Source organism: Paralichthys olivaceus, chromosome 7, assembly GCF_024713975.1.
Source record: "Paralichthys olivaceus isolate ysfri-2021 chromosome 7, ASM2471397v2, whole genome shotgun sequence".
Lineage (NCBI taxonomy): Eukaryota > Metazoa > Chordata > Actinopteri > Pleuronectiformes > Paralichthyidae > Paralichthys > Paralichthys olivaceus.
In genome coordinates, this window is record NC_091099.1 from 20,177,454 (window position 1) to 20,193,324 (window position 15,871).

The 15,871-nt window shown below is 40.4% G+C and overlaps 1 protein-coding gene across 3 annotated transcripts in view; it reads right to left on the bottom strand.

The window, feature by feature from the left end:
• The window catches only part of pik3c2a (phosphatidylinositol-4-phosphate 3-kinase, catalytic subunit type 2 alpha), a 40,019-nt gene extending 25,914 nt beyond the window's left edge, over positions 1 to 14,105 (bottom strand). Inside the window, exons 1-2 of one of the 3 annotated variants that reach the window (XM_020079016.2) lie at positions 13,968 to 14,105; positions 8,563 to 9,805 (exon numbers count right to left, since the gene is read on the bottom strand). In XM_020079016.2, the coding sequence (XP_019934575.2) occupies positions 8,563 to 9,723 (1,161 nt within the window). In that variant the 5' untranslated portion in view covers positions 9,724 to 9,805; positions 13,968 to 14,105. Of the gene's footprint in view, positions 1 to 8,562; positions 9,806 to 13,436; positions 13,906 to 13,967 lie in introns of those variants that run through there. The other 2 variants (XM_020079017.2, XM_069527892.1) reach the window with 2 other exon arrangements.
• Between the last annotated feature and the right edge of the window lie 1,766 nt (positions 14,106 to 15,871).

The window sequence follows — 15,871 nt, forward strand, 5'->3', positions numbered from 1 at the left end:
AAATACAGTCTACTGGTAAAAGGACGGCACTTAATGGACAAAACCACCAATCCTATCATTAGGGTTTGAGCCCTGAGCCACAGTCAAATAATCCTACTCTTCATAAAGTCAAGGATGTCCTGGTAATCACACATACCACATAACCACATATGCCTGTAAAATCTCTTTCTCTTAATTCTTGTTGGCCACCTATGTGATTATATCCAATTAAGGAAAATTACCAGAAAAACCTATGACCGAGATATCAGCATCCAGCAAGTTCATTTGTTAGTTGACATTTAGGCCAAAGCTGCAAAGCCCCTTGGGAAGGGGCTTCAAGGTTCAAAGCGCCGCTTAGCTGACCTGACATAACACCATGAGACAGAAATCAGAAGTCAGCATGGAGCTGAGAAAAGAGGACAAAGCCTGACACTGAAAACACCTGCATCTCCCAGCAAGGGAGAGAGAACAATCAGTCCCTGCCTGCACATGTTCTATCTCAATTCTTAAGGATTTCCTCATCTTTAAAATTGCTATTTAAAGTATTCACACATATTGCTGTATATTTGATAATTTATTGTATAATTATAACTGAGGAATCAAATATGTATCTCTATCTCACCACACATGACAGAGAAGGAGACAGAAGGATGAGAACAAAAACAGATAGAGGAAGGAGGAGTGAGAGAAAATATTAGAAAGCCAGACTCACAGCACATTAGCAGTGTTTATGTTTGAAGACAGGATTGCTTCAGCAAAAACAAACATGGGCACATAATCCAATGAGGCCATGTTAGCTGATCGCTACATGACAACACACACAGCGGGCTGTACAGTGGGACAGTCCCGTCTTTGTTCCGCTCTTTTGATTTCGTTTGGACCTAGACAGAGAGCTGCTGGTGTCTGAAGTCATGGGAAAGGCTTTATATGATTCACACGTTGACTAATGCTTCACACTTCCTCTGCTTTTACTGGAGTGTGACCATACTGACTGTAATACCAGGAACACTGTACAAGAAAGGACGATTACAACGGTGGCTGATCTTCAGGGTCACAGAGAGTTAACCAGTAGCTTGATGTGGGCAGTGATAGAAATCCCAACAGAGACTATAATCCACAGAAAGTCAGTTGTAGACTTTGATGCAAAATCTTTTCACAGAGCTTAATGCAATTCAAATTAGTTTTTCTAATCATCCAAGTTTCTTATGATGGATTTCCTAAATGCATTTTTCTGTCCACTTTCCACTTTCAGACAGACTAGACATGGAACTTGTCAAAAGTTCTTTTTCCACAATATCAAACCATGCTGCAAGTTGACTAGAGTGAGACAATTTGCAGAGACAGAAAGAGACAGTTTTGTCATGGGTGTCACGCTGCTTCACAGTGAGACATAATCGATTATGAAAAATGTGACTTCTGCTTCTACAGAACAACACTGTAAATCTTTGTATGCCGTTTATTCCAGGATAACTTTGTGGTTGATTAGAAGGAACTGTTACACAACCTTTGTGTTTGCTAAATTATTGGCTTAAATTAGGAATCAATTTTAGAAAATGTAGCGCATTTATTTTCCAACATAGTCCTACAAATACACACTTAGTCCAGTGGTTGTAGAGCATACGAATCGTTTTTATATATTGGATGTTTAGAAATGTGTCCAAAGCAACAATGACTGCAATGAATCTGAGTTTGTCATATCAATAGACCAGGTGATGTCAAAATGTAAAAGAAAATCTGATCGCCCTCCACTCTAACCTCTCTAAAAATTGTTTATCTGACATGTTCACTACCTTTTCAAAGCTGAAAATCTGACGAGCACTACACGCATGTCGACTGACCTGGCATCAGAATCACTTATCCACATAGATCAGTCTTCCTTAAAATAAATATGGTATGTAGATACCGATCTATTGGCTGAGATAAATATATATATATATATATATATTAAAAGAAAAATCTGTCAATGATTTCAGTATGTCATTACAAAATGACAAAGACGTGTACCAGTAACTAAAACTTGATATTTTACAGTTTAACCACAGACCTTACTAAAAATAACTATAAAGAAAAAGAAAATTCCCACATTTAACCAATATACAGAACTTAAAACAGAAGATAAACATTTTTATGTAAGATAGAAATATACATGTACATTAATTCTGTAAGATAAAGTGCTTCACATTGGGCCATCTCTGCAGCATAAATGCAGACACTAATATGTCTGTGAAAGGCTCATATCAGCTGACTGATATATCATTTGGGCTCTAATGTGTGTGTTGCCATGTTTACTGTTAACATTATCCAGTACTGTCTGAGCTCTCTGGTGTGCCCCCTGCAAGTATCCTCCCATAACATATTTAGAACATAGACAAGTATGTGAATAATTATGTTCAAACCACAGCCAGTTGTTAATAATGATGATAATGTAACATCTCTGGCCTTAGTTAACGTTTTATAACATAATTGTCTTTTACTCACATCAGTTCAACACTTCAATTACGAAGCCAACAATCCAGACCAATATAATTTGGACCAAGTAGAATGAAGTTAAAATGTAATGCAAGGAAATAATAGAACACCAATATATGTGTTCATTTATCTACTAGATTATTTAGTGTTGATCAATTTTATTCACAGTAAATAACTTTCAAAGCTTGTGTTATCACACGGAATAAGTAAATAACTTTCAAAGCTTGTGTAATCACCGTCAGAATCATGGCCCTCCTTTTTCTACCTGACATCATGCTGCTGGTAAACAAGGTCAAACATTAAAAAAAAAAAAGCAGACAAATTAAAGCAGAAACAAATTTTGTTGTCGCTAGAATTTGACAGACAAAAACACTGTGAGTTTGTAGTGCATTTCGTGGGAACCAGAAATGCAAGTTAGCCTAAATGTACACAGTAGCAGAACTGAAAGACTTAACCAACACCAGCTAAGACTGGTGGCGGGTGGTAATTCCAAGCCCAACATCAGTATTGAGTTACAGTACACATCAAGACATCAGACACCTCATTAACTCTCTGTGGTAGTCTGTCCATACAGGGTTTTTCCTGGCCAAAACTTTGTGGGGGGAGAAGACGACAGACCCAGGAAACCCGAACAGCTCCACTTCCCAGTCCAAAGTGTGCACAGTCTGGCCACAGGGCCACCAAGCCCAGGGCAGACACCTAGGGAGCCACTAAGTCCGCCTACATTGTTCATTTTGGGTATTTCCATATCTGGTTGGACTGTACAAAAGTTTAAGCTGCTCTGTCAGTAATTTACTGCTCCTCGCTGTGTCTCCATCATTCATGCAGTGCACTGCCAACTGACTCGAACTGAGCCAAATCAAGCCATCTCCTCCAAGTCTCCGTAAACTGACTAAATTACAAATTCTGCTGTTTTTACCCAGTCTGAGTGATCACACTGTTTGTGTATGTGAGTGTGTGTGTTTGGCTGTCTGCATGTCAGAGAGAAAGAGAATGAGAAAGAGAGGCACTGTAACCTTTCTGGGTCTATCATACAGAAACTTTGCAATTTGTTTATAGTAATCAACCACTTATAGTGATGGTGGCCCGGGACCAACGTGATCACTATAAGCAGTTTCCACTACTCTAGAGTTTTTTTGTGAGGTGGGGCAATATTTGATGGAGCTGTAGGGCAACAAATGATGGTTAGCTGACTGTACTTAAACTAAATATCTTGAGAAGAATAATCTGTAGTCTATATCAGAAGATTAAGAGATCTCATTTAAACAGAGGCATAAATTTGAGACAAGCTGCAAATTTCATAGTAGTAAAATGTACTACTACAGTTGCTCCAGGCTTCATAACGGTTTGTGGTAAATGTTGAGTGGTGCTGTCATGCTGATCCAGCACTTACTGAGGAGATGAAGATTGATTTTAATGGGTTGTGACTTCTCAGCAACCTCTGACTGTAAGCTAAAACATTTTTGACTGTGTACATGAACAAAGGTTTCCTCAGCACTCATCGATGAGACTCAGTGTCTACAGACGCTCTGTGGTCTACATCAGAGGAACAAGCTGCTCTGAAAGCACATATCAACTTCTTCTTTCAAGTAGGAAGTGAGTGGTGACTATTCAACTCACACTTCCTGCCATTAACTGAAATCCCAGGCTTAATAAATTCTGATTCTAGGGAAAGTCAAAAAAAGTGCGAAAATAAACTCTTACTCTCACTGGTGTGTTTTTCTAAAAGAAACTGCGTAGTTCCTTTCACATGTGTTGGCAAGGTTTTTATCATGTGCATTAGTATCTGCACTCTACCTGCTTCCTCACTCCATCTTCTACAAAGCTTCCCCTGTTTTTCTGCCAGTAAACAAGGTCAAAGGTGAGGAGACAGAGCTGTTTGCCCAGTGAGTCACAAATTTAACAGGAATCCATTCCGCATCACTGCACTGCAACATCTTCCAACCCTACAATCTTCCTGGCATTTTGGGTGTTAAGTTTGCTGCAGCAACTCATACTTGTGCTTAAGGTGCAATTACAGAGAGAAAAAAGAAATCTTGAGTGGGATGGTGTGTAGGTGTGAGATGTAAAAGAGCTCCCAGAGATCTTAGAGTCTGCAGAGGCAGGAGATATTTCAGTGTTAAAATTGGAAAATGTACAGTGCGTCCTGGCATACTGTATGATCACATGTACAGTGATGTTGAATCACAAAACAAGTTCAGATATAATTGAGCCTGCAGATCGTTTTCAAAGAACATTGCAAGAACAAACAGGCATGCACACGCTCACTGTGTTTTAACACTACTCCCAAAACGGAATCTAATTGGCAGACTTGTCAGCCCATTACATAACTATAATTCCAATTAACCACACTCATACTTTGCATCATTAGTTTTACCAAAACAAGGATTAGCTCATCTCAAATAACACATATACAAACAAATCTGCTTCATGCCACACTCTTCATCTGCAGACTAATAGTTTGTAGCTTGATTCAGTTCTTACCATTTGCTCTCCGGAATTTGTTGATCCACTATATGAACCAAAAAACAAGTAACTTTTTTTTTTAAACAATTATGAACATAAGTAATATGAGTGCTGCCTCAGACATGGCGACGTGAGGTAAATGACGCATGGACTCTCAGAGCCAGGTCTGAACAGGAATTGGTACAGTGAGGCGTGACGACTGTACTGTAGATAGAGGTATTTGTTTGACTTTGTTTGGCTGATTATCTTTAACCTACAACTTGAAGGCCAAAGGAAGGGATTCACAGCCAGTCAAGGGCAGTCAGTGAGTCTAAGGAGGAAGACGATGGGGGGGAGAAGAAAGGTGTACAGATACTGTAAAGTGAAGAAGCTGGGGACATGAACTGACAGTAAAAAAGAAAAAAGTAAAACAGAAAGTGAGGAGGACGAATAGAGACAGTGGGAATGAGAAAAATAAACAAAGACTAACAGAGGAGAAAGAGAATGAGACATGTAGAAGAGGTGGTGTGACACATAAGATAGCCCTGTTCTGACTATGTTTCATTTGTTCCATTTTAAAGCCCTTTGCCCATCCAACCACATCTAACAGTGCACTCTTGCCAACCACAACAAGGCCTGGCCACTGCAGGCTGATGCACAGGGACACACATAAAAAACAGTTGGGGCGCATTGCAAAGTGTAACAACAGGGCAGATAATATACTGTGCACCATTTTCTTTCCTGTCTGTTAATGAGGAGATGTAATGTTTTGGAGGAGAAGAGATTCCTTATGTGGCTTGGGAAAAACACTTCAGTCAACGTGCAACCACAGTGCGACTCAAACCATTGTTTCAGAAAGTGTTTAGTAGCTGAAGGTTTCATTAAGCATTCAGAGCAATGGTTGAGAGGTGTCTGATGTCTGGACCTGTACTGGAACTGATCAGCCAACATACAGGCCATATTTACTGCAACACTGTTATTTGCATTACAAAGTTATCAGCATCTGTTAGACTCCAATAAAAACAGACTTACTGATAAGAAGTTGCAGCCTCATTGCAATCAAGTAATTGCTTGACCGTCAGTCATTATAATGGTAAGAAAGTCATGACACTATCAACTCTTAAAGCAAAGTCCTGTCAGATTCCCCATGGTAACAATGTCCATGATCGCTTTACCTCTTTGACAACTTTGCATTTTTCAGAAGAATACCAGCCCAAAGATGCATAAAGTAGTGTTGACCAAACTAAACAAGGAGAAAAATACACTACTAAGACATATAGATATATAGCTCAAGTACGTTGTAATCATGCATTTCAATGCAAACCACTCAGCAATTTAAGCAAAACAAAACAGACAAAACATTGGTCATTTAAGGAAAGTGAGATGAAAACTATGTTCAGGGGAATATTTGAGTCTTTCTTGGAAAGCAGGGCCAATCCTCGCAAACTTTACAGTGACACCCTCAGCTCAGTGGTTTCTGTATTCATGTTCCTACATCCTGCACAGATTTTTTCTTTTCATTCTGCTTGTTTTATTTTGTTGTGCCATTTTGAATTGCATAACTGTTATTGCAAATAGAACATTTCAAGCTGTTGCTTCAAATTACACATTTTCCACCCACAGACTATTGGAGAAGCAGGTATTAGAAGTACTGGTTTATTTTCCCACATCACAGCATCTAATCACACTAGTATAAAGTATGGCTTGCAAGAGGTATCCAACACTGAGAACTACTCCAACACAAAGAAATACAGCATCTCTTTCTTCCAAGAGTAAATGAGGAGTGCTGGCACAGCAACTTCTGAGGGCACTTTGTTCGGTCATTCTGGTTTTGCCGAGGGGCACAGGGGAGCTGTGCAAGCCTGTGCTTGTTCCTGTTTATGACAACATGAGTGCCTACGGAACAAGCTGTGCAAGCAAACGCACATACAATGTCAACCTTAAATACAAAATAACATGATACAATATTAAGATGAGAGTGTAGAGGGTTCGATGAGAAGAGCGCTGAGCTAAAAGGGTTCAGGTTACACAAGGTGGTAGCAAACGCAGGCTTGAACCTAGACATAACATATGCAAGCGTAAACAAACACAGTTTTGTCTCTCCAAGGAAACAGAGACTCTTCAACTGTGGAGGATACATCTTGGTGTACAACTGAAGGAGTTGCTTTTGTCTATACCAATCCCACACATGCACTTTAAAGACCAACTAAAACAGTACAGTGATGTCATGCACCACTGTACCATAATCGTACCAAACACCATGTTCAAATTGTGTCAAACTTCCTGTTTTTGCACATTCCTCAGGAATTCAGCAAATAAAGGCCTTGTATGGTGCTGTAAGGTAAATTATCACCCTGGTGTGAGAAACATACCACAGAGACCAGTTGTTTGGTTCTGACACAAACACTATGTGCAGGAAGTGGGCATCTTGAGAACAGCAGAATAGCATGTACACTATTGTTAAGTATTGTGTTAAGAATTAAGTATCGTGTAATATATATATGCACGTTTCTGGTATAGTGACTAAACACTTATTATCAATTTCAGATGTTGGTGATACAAATTGACAACCAGACTCTGCTTCCCTAAACATCCTAAAGGAGCCGTTCACTTCTGACAGAATATTTGGAAATTAATTCTTATTAAACACAGAAAAGCATTCATTTCCAAGCATTGTCTCTGAACTTCAAGTCAGAGCTGCTAGCAAAATGACAGATGGTTGTTTGGTTTTAGGGGGGGAAAATGAATTTGATTTTTTAGGGGAAACAATATCCCATGCCACTTGCCCACAGCATTGTCCCAAATTAATTCTATAAATATTAATCACAGGAAATTAGATCACTCATGTATTGCTTGGCAAAATTAATCACAAAATGTGGTTAAGAATACATTGTGGGATGAATCAGTGGACAGCTAGCCACAGTGAAAAACTTAATTACAGGGAGCAGACGTATGTGCTGGTAAATGAATGAAGCGTATACATGCAGTAGTAAGCAGGACTTTGATGGGTGTTTTGTCTGAACAAGATCAACCATCATCTCCCCTGACTAAACTTTAGGCGCACTTACTCATTTTATATGAGCTGTGGTTCTATTTGATCATTTATTCTGCCACCTATAAGTGAGCCAATATGGAATGCAAAGACGGATTGCAGTTTGAAAATTGACTTTTCAGGGTGTCATCTACAAAGCAGGTGGAGGATTAAAACCCTCCAGGTCTGGAAAGTAAGATGTGGTTGAGAAAATGGAATGACTAACACTGCAAATTTCTATTCACACTCGAAAGCTCAGCTTTTCTGATTCAGCAGAGCTGTGTGGCTGTTGGTTGAGTGACAGTGGTCTGACACTATCGGCAAACAATGCCTTAAGCTTTATAAGATAATGAATCAAATATTACTTAATCCTGATCATGAGATGGGCACTTAGGTATTTGACGTCAACTAATTCTAACTGGGCCCTACCCACTTAAAGCAGTGAAATAGATTATATCACACCAAGATTAGTATCACGAAAAGGTCCAATTTCATCTGAACAAACCTGAAATCTCCTGAAAGTAAAGAAAATATTTTACATTTACCCGGGCTCCTGACTTGTCTGACTTGTCTGCTGCTGTAACAACAGAATTTCCCTGCTGTGTGGATCAATTAAGTTTTATCTTATCTTATCCTACCTGATTGTTTGGTTTGTGCTGGGAGGAGGTCCCTGGGATGTTGAGCGAGTGACTCCTAGTGACAGCAGCTCCTGTTGATGCCCTCCTGTGCTGTGAGCGAGCTGACAGTGGTGCTTTCACCTCCAGTGGGGGGCTGCTTTTACTACTGTTCCCTTCAGTCTCTAGCACTGCATCCCAAGGATCCCCTGCAGGTATTGGAACTGTCTGTGCAGCGTCTCCTGGCGCCTGGGTCCCTTCCTCATTCTCAGCTTTACGCTTTGTCAGGGGGTCCAGATCTAACCAGTCAAAGCGACTGATGCTAGGTGATTCCATCCCTGCTGGCTGCTGGGGTGGTGGGTTTGGTGCCAGCGAGGCTGTGCCTACTTGAGAGGAATCTAGGTCAGTGCTGGCCGATCTGCCATTCTTCAAGTATTCTGAGGTGCTGGCAATCTTGTCAAACAGTTTGGCCAACTCTGGGTCCACAGCTGGTTGTTGGAAGACCATGGCAGCAGCGGGCTGGATAGGAGTGAAGGCCATGAAGGATGGCTGCTGTGCTGTCAGAGCCATGAAGGGTGATATGGTTGGAGTGAAACCATTTTGAAAAGTGCCTGGTTTGGGATATGGAGCAGAGGGAAACAATGGGGTGGGCTGATGGGTGGGAGTGGACACACTAGAGCTTGATGGAGTGGACAGAACAGGTGTCCACTGACTGCCCTGGAAAGGTGAGGAGCTACAGGAATGGCCTCCAGGGTAAGAGGCACTGAGATTATACCCCAGCAGTGAAGAGGGGCGGGAGACTTTGCTGTGAGCCCCAAAGTTTTCATCCAGTAAGAGCTTTTCAAGTTCCTCATTGGTCAGCTTGTCCACATCAATATCCCTGAACTTGACCTGCTCTGCCTGCTTCTTGGTCTCTGGGAAGACAATGAGGTCCTTTTCTGGCCTCCTTATACAGGGGGAAGGATGAGGAGCAGTAGTGGTATATTTAGATGTTTTTGGATTTGAGGAAGATGTGGACGTTGCATACAAAGATGAGGGCGTTGAAGTTGAAAGAGTGTGCTTCTTCTCCTTTTGCAGTTTTGCCAAAGCCTCTTCTTCCATTCGGAGGGCTTCCTCTTTACCCACAGTCCCCTTTGGTTTGGGGACATCCAGCTTGAACCCATTACCACTCGATATCTGGGCCATTCTGTCAACTGGAAGGTGCCATGAGTATGATAGCTTTTAAGTCAGCATGGCCCAAAAGGCTGTGGAGCGGAGCTTTAAACACCTGAAAAAGGGGGAAAATTTGGTTTAGTGACACAAGAGGTGGTCAAACAGGTTCAAAGAAAGCGGTGCATCATTTAGAATGTTTTTTATGTTATCTAACAGCAACTGAAGTATTTTTTTGACAACTGCTCAGCTGATCAAACGTAGAGGGCAAAATTACTTCAAATCAATATCACAATTGTTTCAAACCTTTACCTTGATTACGATTAATAAACCAATTATAAAATAAATGTTGTTAGAATCGCTCATAATGCTTTTGTGTAGAAACACAGGGACAAAAATGTAATTAACTGCATGCATATGTGGTGCTATATGTGCCTTCTCCACATATGCAATTTCCTATTACAAATGAATGAATGGGTTTGAGTGCTCCAGTAAGGTATGACATGCTCTTCATCCAAGGCTCAGCTTAATTTGTTAATTGGCAGTTCTTTATCTCAGCGTTCCCTGGGCCCATGTTTCGATTGCTTATTGACTGGCAGCCATTTGTCACACATGCATGGCCAATAATTGCTTGTGCTTGTTTCAGAGTCAAGGACATCAGCTAGGTCATACATCTAGAACGAGGTATATAACCAGCACATTCATGGTGTTTAAATTGATTCGCTCACTCGCACCAAGCTCTCTTACATTAGTGCTTTACCCTTAACAATGCAAGGTGCAAAGTGTTGCAAGTCTTACCACATACCAAAACAGTCCAAACCAAACAATTGCTCAAGGTGTTTAATAACCAGGAGGAGACATATGACTCACCTCACTTTTTGGCTTGCAGTTAACTTACAAATGTGTGAGCTCATTTATTTACTTTCTTGATTAATCTGCCAATTCAGTTTAAATATAAAAACACAGTGAAAGATGCCCATCATAAATCCTACAGTGAAGTCTCAAACTTAGTGAAAAAAATGTTTTCATCAAACGTTTGAAATATTTGCTCATCAAAACATGAGAGAAACATTGGTGCAAAGATTGTTTTGTGGTCCTAAAATGACAAGGCGCCTTCTCAAAGCAACCATTCATCGAATGATCACAGCCACAGGGTTGAGTGAGTTCCTTCTCTCTCCAGGCGTCACCGGCCTCTCCTGAGCTTCCCCTCCCATTGTGGTGAAGGCTGGCTCTGCTGGGGCTCAGGCTATCCTCGCACTATTGTGCAGCTGAGGAATTTGGCATGCTAAGCAGCCCAATGGGTCTCTCTCTCTCTTCCTCTGGCTTTCACTCACTCTGTTAGCATTATGTTAGCACCATGGCCCAAGATTGTCTTATCAGCTGTGCTAACAACAGCAGGCAGCGACAATGTGGCTGCATTCATTGAGCCTTTGACAAGGAGAGCTCAGTTCCAAACTCTACCGGGAAACCAGCATGGGGTAACTAAAAGCATAAAAAGGAGGAGGGAAGAAAGATCGGTGCTTGGGAACTCGTGTCAGTGATGGCTTCATTGTCTGCAGAAATGTCACATGCTCTGACCAAAGTAGTTCCTCTGTATCTTATTTATTTTGTACATAGTAAGAACGCATTCAACAATGTCACTGTAAAGCGATCAAAATCAAAAGATCAGAGCCCCTAACTGCTTAGTGTTCAAGTTAACAATCTGAGCACACACAGACACTGTGCAGACGATGCTTCCAGATTTTGTGTGTAAACACTGGGTCAATCTGAGAAACAAGAGGGTGGAATTAAACTTCATGAACATCAGTCATGTTTTTCTTAACTGTTCTACAACTTGCAGTTGATCTGATATCCTCCCACTTCAGACAAGGCTGAGTTAAGTACAGCGGGTCAACCCGCTCTTTTTTAACTATAGGTTCAACAGGACCCAAGCTTTGTTAGATAACCAAAACAATTCCTATAACAACCCTGACTCAAGATAGCCATATTGTCGAGGTCTATATATGGCAGCAGGAGACATACAACAGATGAAACCCCCACATGAAGGAGAGGGAACTGCAGCCAATACAAACACTGCAAAATCTGTTCTACTGCACCCTGGCAAAGGCCGGCAGAGCCCATGTCATGCAGGACACTTGAGCATGAAATCCATACTCTACTGAGAAGACGACAGCTATTCTAACCATAAACCTCCTGTGAAAATGCTTGCTTGAGTTAAAAGATTTAAGTATATAGAGGTCATGATATCAAATGAGTCTGGAATTTTCCCACATCATTTCCTTGATGGTTTGACAAAACCACCATCATTTTTTCTAAGCACATATCTGAATCACCATTAAAGCAACTCAAGGTTTTAAAATTCCTTACGTTCGTCTTTTAGGCAACTTTTATGTTGTGACAACACAGTTTTCTACACTCTGACGTTGCATTGTGTTTTTTATTCAAGGTAACGTTACAGAGCAATATACAATACTAGGGAAAAAGCTTAAGGCAATTCAAGTATGGAGAAATTCTAATCACTCAAATATTGAAATTTATAGACATTTTAGAATAATAACTTTTGAAAGTTTAGAATAAAATTAAGAATAAAGTTGCACATTAATAGAGCACAGAAAACTCAATTCAACATTATTTGAAAAAAGGTGATTTATGATTTGTGATCTCCTAAATTAGTTTGGCTACAAATAGCTGTGCAAAACTTCAGATATTGGCAATACACTGTGCAGCTGATCAAAGTACAGGCCAACATCTTTAAAACGAAGATAAGTAACTAAAATAAGTCACCAGATCAAGTTAACAGTTTTGTAAGGTATGCTCTGCGTCTGTAGGGAAACAAGACAGTAAAACTTGAGTTTATTTTTGGCAGCACTTGTGCAGAACTTTGCCCCTTGTTACCTGTTGGAACAGTATTCCATATTAAGTCACATAACTGTAGTTTCCGCTGACTGAATGCTGTATCTGCTTTGATAAAATTCATGCAAAATAACAATAACACACAGGGGCGGAGCCAGGGGTGGCTCCAGGAGAGCACTGGCCCGACCAGAAATCTCTATAGTTGTTTTAAATAATCTAGTCTCTTAATAATAAAACATAAAATATGACAATTTAGAAGTTCACAATGTGTATGAACAAGGAATCATCATTGAATATAGTTGATATTTTATTGTGGCTTTGCTCAAAGCAAACCAGTTATGAGTTAGATGTGCACCTTACTGAATCAGGAATTGTGCATGAATTCTGGACATATAATTTGCGCCTCTGTGCAAATTGTGGCCCTTTAATGGCCCCTGATTTAGTTAAATCCTAGATCCACCACTGAGAAAACAACAACAAGAGTATCCTATCCTTTTAACTGCAAGAACTAGAATTGGACACAAACACACATTTGGTAATTTGGTGCCTCTCTATGTCGAGCAGTTCATCTACAGAGAACTCAGATCACTTATTCAGACGATATAAAGTTCATTCTTGCATTTTAAATTTGATAAAAAGCTCAGATCCACTTGCAGTGTTAGAGAAAAACAGTGTTTCACGTGCTCACAGGGGCTGATAGCACTGGGGTGTTGTGCTAGTATCAAGTATTCAACACACGGAAATGTGATAGTTTGTCTTGGTAACAGAAACTAAGAGTCACAGTACAGCACGATTACACCGAGCAGATGTTTTGATCAAAACACAACCAACATCTGGTTTTAAATCGTATCGGCACACAACCTTGGTAGATGACCAACCTGTCGGCTGATGCTCACCTGACACCAAGAGATGCGTCGAGTCCTGCGGACGAACAATCGCTTTCCTCGCGACTCTTTAAAACAAGAGCTAGCTGCTTGTTAATTCGACTTACCGACACTTCAACACGTTAGATTAAAGTTGTGCAGCCGAACAACCCGGTCCCTCGGATCAAATGTCACTTCTGGACACTTTGAGTAGCGTTTGGTGGCAACTTTAACTTTGTTGGATGCTAAGTTTAGCCGCTAAAGCTCCCAAAACTGCAGACAAAGTGGAGAAGCGCGTCGCTCGCACAATCACAAAGCCGACTGGGTTTAGCTAAACGGGAACTACTCAGAGAAGTGCTCCGGACTGGGAGAGAGACAGTGATTGAATAATTTAAAAGTAACCAGGACTCTGCTCCGCTGCTGCCGACCGCTCACAACAAGGAAGAGGTGCAGGCTCCGTGCGTCAGGGGACGGCTGAGCACGACGGAGCCGCCGCTTCCACACGACCGCGGGGTGAAACTTTTCCAGACTCGTGTCCACTGCTCTGGAGCTTTATCTGCTTACCTCTCAGCGGTGAGGCGACTGGAGCCATTTTTCCTGCAGCTGCATTTTTTTTTTCCATCCACTTGCACAGAGGCGACGTCAGTTCCTGTCGAGGTGGTTGGACGGAGGTTTGGTTGGACGCGGATGGATCGCGCTTCTGCCACAGTGGGGCGCTCCACGGAGGGTTGCGCGGGAGAACAGCGCCATCGTACGGGCCGCAGCAGCAAGTGTAGGGATCCGAGTATGAGGGTGAAAAATCCTGCAGGGGACGTTCATGCTGAGTGCAGGAGGAAGTACTCACATCTGTCACTGAAGTCAAAATACTTACTACTTACATGCAGCAGAATTGATCCTGTCCAGTGGTGGGGTGCAGCAATGTGCATTTACTTAGTTACTGTACTTAAAGGTCCAGTGTGTAAGATTTAGAGATTTAGAAGTACTGGCAGAAATTTAATTTTTTTGCATTAGTCCAGACTGGACAAACTAAACACCTTTTGAGTTTTTATGACAACTGAAGCTACCACAGTTTCTTTTTCTTGTTTGGAAGGAGAGGATGAGGTGAGGGGTATTCAGCTGCAACATGCAACTTCAACACTAGATATCACTAAATTCTACACACTGTACCTTTAAGTTTATCTTTCATGTACCTGTACTTCAGTAGATTTATTTGCAGGTACTTTTCACTTTTTTCTCCACCACATATATCAGCAGCTATCTGTATTTTTCTATTTTAATACATTTTTACAGTACATTGCTTTCCATGTTCACCTTTAAACATAATCAATAATCACAATGGAGTTGGTCCACTGATCCCATCAGAGTGGACAGGTAACATTAGACTCAGCCTCCAGCACTCACTGGTGAAGAAACACCTATGATAGAATTTGAAGAGGCTGAGACTCAGCCAAATTCACAATAAAAGGGTTTTGAGTAGCATCATCTCTAGCAGTTTTTAGAAATATCACAGAGCCTGTACTCTGTTTGTAATAAACAGAATATGCAGTGGGCACAGTCAATGATGAAGAATCAAGTAGAAAAGTTAATGTGGTGCTTTTACTTTTACTTGAATACGTTTGGTCTCTTTATTTGTCATAAAAGTAAAAAGTCGTTGTTATGCTGCAAAGGAGACCCTCAATGGTGGAAAGTAACTAAAAGTGCATTTTTGCAGTGCTTGCACATTTACCTGAGTGTTTCTGCCGCTTTACTCTTCTACTCCACAACATTTCAATTATATTAACATTTAATTGATCCCTTTGATTATGTTACAGATTCAGATTAATGATACAAAATATATACACAAACAAGCATAGTACAAAAGTATGTGTTACTTTTGCTACCTACTAGTATGAAATTTATTGTATGCCATTTTCAAGACTGTCTTTCAAAATATACAACACTCCACAAAAAAATAATTACATACAACATAAAACACAATCAATGCACAAAACATTGATCTTTTATGTACCAACAATGATACAATGATATCATGACAGACTACCATAAGTAATTAGTAGAGTATATATGGTTGATTCCTCTTGATAAAGTGAGTTTATTTGAGCCTAAAATGATCCCAGTTCACGACTGAATTCTGTGGGTTAAGATATCCACATACTGATTCCACAAACAGAAAAAAAGACATCTGTCCAAATGAGGATTTAAATAAAGGCACTGATCGACTTAATGGACACACCTCACACACACTCTATTATCTTAAGAGTTAAAGATTGAAAACTTTAACTCTTAAGATAATAGTTATTTCCTTTGTATAAACACAATTATGTATGGAAGGTGTGTAAACATAATTACAGCACCTTTCATACAAATTTCAAATGCATTTTACTATTATGTACATATCTTTGGCCTCCCGAGTGGCTGCAGTGTATTTGCTGGTAAATACATTTACTTAAGTACTGTAGTAAAATAAA